This window comes from Capsicum annuum, chromosome 7 (genome assembly GCF_002878395.1).
Source record: "Capsicum annuum cultivar UCD-10X-F1 chromosome 7, UCD10Xv1.1, whole genome shotgun sequence".
NCBI lineage: Eukaryota > Viridiplantae > Streptophyta > Magnoliopsida > Solanales > Solanaceae > Capsicum > Capsicum annuum.
This window is the reverse complement of record NC_061117.1, coordinates 118,392,250-118,396,783: the sequence shown is the minus strand read 5'-3', so window position 1 is coordinate 118,396,783 and position 4,534 is coordinate 118,392,250. Positions and strand designations below refer to the sequence as shown.

The following is a 4,534-nucleotide window of genomic DNA, read 5'->3' as shown; positions in this document are numbered from 1 at the left end:
TCAAACTAGTATTGTCTCTGTTTGTGGAGGCCTCTAACTGGCGGGGTAGTAACTGAAATGTAAATAGCCTCCGTCGGTTGAAATATAAATAGCCTCTGTCGGCTGAGCAATTGCTAAAATGAAATAGCCTCCATCGGCTGAAATGTAAATAGCCTCCGTCGGCTAAGCAGTTGTTGAAATGTAGATAGCCTCCGTTGGCTGAGCAGTTGTTGTAAAATAAAAAGCCATCCATCTGGCGAGCTGTTGAGAAGTAAGCGCCATCTGACTGACGAGTAGTGTTTGAAAAGTAAAGCCTCCGACGACGGGACATTTGACCACAAGTAAACTGCCTTGTATTGGCAAGGCAACCTTCAATCTGAACTAAATGATGGTATTACTACTAGGACTTGATGTTCCTGTGAGAGTGGCTTTCTTGCGCGCCTGCTATAGTGTAGGCCTTTGATTGGCAGGCTGTGCTCTGTTTACTGAAATGCGATTCTTTGATATGGCGGAGTGTTGCTTTGCTTATGTACATTCTTTGATTTGTGGTATGGCATCCCTTTTGCTGGTGCACAACTCCCGATTTGGCAAAGAGTCATATTGCTCTTTTGCATCCTACGATATGGAAGAGGATTACTTTTCTTGCTTATATACAGTCTTCAGAATGTGGAACTCGATTTCATTTGCTTATGTACATTCCTCAAAATACGGAAGCTCAACTCTGTTTACTTATATACAATCTGTAGAATGCAAAAGCTCAACTTTTTTTTATTTATATACAGTCCTTAGCTTGCGAAATCTTGACTTTGTTGAAGTCAGACGACACCCTCCGATTTGCGGAGTTATTCGACGTAGTTAGGTGGTTGGCTCCAATTTGCGAAGTTTATTGGGAGAAGTAAATAGCCTAATCTTCCTATGAGGATCCTCTTTTCTTCGTTTCTGACCCGGGTCTTTAAAATGTACCTGCGAAAGAATTCGAATAAAAATCTTAGAGCTTGTGAGGATCAGTATAAATGTATACAAAGAGAATAAAGTAAGGGAAGAATATTTGGCTCATGTCGGGGTGATAAGTCGTATGATGTCCCTGATCCTGTCCCAAAGTTTGACTTGATGTCATCTTTCGATTTCTTTTTTCCTGCTCTTAAAGAAAAATTCTTAGTTGGGAGGGGGTGTTGATTTGTGTCGACTTGGAGATCCTAGCTTTGTCTACGAAATTCTCCAATACTTCCTCGGTTGCTCGATTATTCCCAAATCTGGAGTCTCAGTAGGTGGGAAAGTAGGAAAGTATAGTGAAAAATACATATATGTATGTATGTTTTTGCAAATATATTATGTATATATTAAGTATATATAGTAATCCCTTATCGTTTTTAAATTATGACATGTTTGAAAATCCGTTAAGCCTTCATTTGTTGATCGTGGCCAATGTATCTTTATCCTTCGGGTGGAGCTTCTCTGACTGTCGATGCTACGACGATTCTGGCGGCGGGATCTCTTATATTCTGAGGCTATACTACGAGCAAAGAGGATTTTCCTAAATTTAAGACCGAACCTTTCAGGTTGCCTACATATCCTCAAAAATAAAAATCAGGTCTGTATGCAGTTCGAGGGTAGAGAAAGAAACATGAAATGCAGCGACCGAGTCTGACTCAGACTTCCTACTCATACAAGTGGAATCGGGTCATAACGTAGTTAGATACAAAGAGGTAAAGTAAAAAACAATGTAGTGATCAGGCCTGGCTCAGGCTGCCTACGTATCCAAGTGGAATCAGGTCAAACCGTAGTTCACTACAATAAAAGGGTAAAATATGAAGGGACCGAATTCGATGAGGATTGCCTACGTATCCCGCTGTGGGAAGTCAGGTCAGGCGTAGTTATAAATACATGAAAGAATGATGTTTTTAGTTTTTCTAAGGAAAACCGAACCCTATGTGGGCTGCCTACATATCCCGCTGTGGGAAGTCAGGCTAATACGTAGTTATGTTATATTAGAGAAAATGCAAAAGTACAAAGAAATAACTACTATTCCTAATGTCTTCAAACGTAGTACTTCTTGATGACGTCTAAATTGATCGACTTCATGCTCACTGTGCCGTCCATCTCTGTAAGTACTACTGCTCCTCCTGAAAGAACTCGGTGAACTATGTATGGACCTTGCCAATTTTGTGCAAATTTCCCTTTGGCTTCATCTTGGTGTAGGAATATCTTTTTCAATACCAACTGTCCTGGTGTAAATCGATGAGGTTGACCTTCTTGTTGAACGCTTTGATCATTCTATTTTGATAGAGTTAGCCATGATAGTCTGTACCCAATCTCTTCTCGTCAATGAGCATCAACTGCTCGATCCTGCTATGAATCCATTCAGCATTGTCTAGACCAACCTCTTGGATTGTTCTTAATGAAGGTATCTCCATCTCTGCAGGTATCACTGCTTTGGACCCGTAAACCAACATGTAGGGAGTTGCCCCAGTATAAGTTCTGATTGTGGTGCGATAGCCAAGCAAAGCATATGGTAGCTTCTCATGCCATTCCCTGTTACTGTCCACTATCTTCCTCAGAATTCTCTTGATATTCTTGTTTGCAGCTTCAACTGCTCCATTCATTTGTGGTCGATATGATATGGAGTTTCGATGAGAGATCTTAAACCTTTCACAAATCTCTCTCATCAGGTCACTGTTGAGATTGGTTCCATCATCCGTTATGATTAACTCTGGAATTCCAATCCGACAGACTAAGTTATTGCAAACGAAGTCTGCTACCATTTTTTTCGTTATGGCCTTATTTGTTGAGGCTTCAACTCACTTTGTGAAGTAGTCGATGGCTACCAAGATAAAATGGTGTCCATTGAACGCAGGAGGGTCTATGGGTCCAATAACATCCATTTATTATGTAAAAAATCAATCATAAAATATAAAATATTTATTTTATGTAACAAAACTATGCACATATATATATGATCACAATATCACTCTAAAAGAAGTAAATAAATACGAATACGATTACCAAAAGATATTTTTTTATTTTATTTATTAAAATATTTAATTATTTTTTATTAAAATATTTTATATTATGATAAGAATAAATAAATAAATAAATTTCCTTTTACTTAAAAATTTATAGAAATAGAGATAAAAATACAAATCTTATTTCTTATGTAATGTTTTCTTTGAAAATTATTTAGGGCTAAGAACATCGATACAATTAATTAGAGGAAAAGAGCGAGCAAAAATTGGGTGTCAACAAATACTATAGGTCAAAATGTAGTTTTATTAAAAAAATGAGAAGTAAAGCTCCGAAAATGATGATGAAAATAGTATACATGCATATATTGTTCAAAGAAAATTACATTTTATATAGAATGCAAATATATAAACGTCTATATATGAATTAACTGTCATTATATCAATAACTTATTTCCTATGTACCTACCAAACATTGTTTAAGTTACACATATTTTAAATGCATAAATAACTCTACTCTTATCAGCATCTAAACACCCGTAATATGTTAAAGATTTATAATCATCTAAATTATCCTCAATTTTCATTAAAATGTAGAATCCTAAGAATAAAAATAGTTCTTCATAAAAACAAAGTGCTCTTAGAATTAGGAAATAAGTACAATAACAAATTTCTCTTTTGATTAACTACACCTTTTTACCTTCAAATTTTTACATTATATTTAAAAAAAAATTGTGCTTAATAAATTAACGTACACACAATAATTTTTTTTATACATTTATTCTTCACTAGCGTTTGATACACGTGCAATGCACGCACCCTAGACTAGTACTTTAAGTGGAGATGGTTAGTTCATTCAATTTAAGTATAATTATTTTAGGATAACTACATGACTTAATAAACATAAATTTCTAACTACCTATTTATCTGAAATTTCAATTAATTACAATCCATAGTCTCTCTTGCCAATTAAATATAATTCATAGTCTCTCTTCTTTATTTTCTTCCTTAATTTTCTTTCTTTCTCTATTTCTCTTTCTTTTTTTTTTGGTTCTTTTTTCTTTTCCTTTTTTCTTTTCCAATTTTTTCTATTTCATTTTTTTCGTTTATTTCTTTTTTTATTTTTTTCTTTTTATTTCTTTTTTCTTTTCAGTATTTTTTTTTCTATTTTTGTTCTTGTTTAGTTTTTTTCCTTTTTGTCATTTTTTTCTCCTCCCTTTTTGTATTTTCTTTTTTTTCCCTCTCATTTTTGTTGTTGTTATCATCGTATTTTGTATTTTTCATATTTTATATCTATTTGTATCATACTATATATTTCAAATAAGTTTTTTTATTTGTATTTGAATAGTTTGACTATGAATACAATTTATCATTTGTATTTGTATACAAACAAATATATAGATTAATTGTATTTGTTTGAGCCTAAATTACATAAATATGCAATGTGTCATTCAATGCAAATGTATCGTTAGTATTTGTATTTCAAATATATCATTTATATTTTTGTATAAACAAGTATCATTTATATGTGTATGGTTCAAGTTGTATAAACATGTATCATTTAATACAAATGTAACATTTATATTTGTATAATT

The 4,534-nt window shown here is 33.5% G+C and overlaps 1 protein-coding gene across 1 annotated transcript; it reads right to left on the bottom strand.

The window, feature by feature from the left end:
- Positions 1-2,016: 2,016 nt before the first annotated feature.
- On the bottom strand, positions 2,017-2,741 carry LOC107876482 (uncharacterized protein K02A2.6-like). The gene is made up of 2 exons (XM_016723394.2): positions 2,288-2,741; positions 2,017-2,204 (listed from the first exon to the last, which is right to left on the bottom strand). Exons 1-2 carry the CDS (start codon positions 2,739-2,741, stop codon positions 2,017-2,019), a joined length of 642 nt encoding a protein of 213 aa, XP_016578880.2.
- Between the last annotated feature and the right edge of the window lie 1,793 nt (positions 2,742-4,534).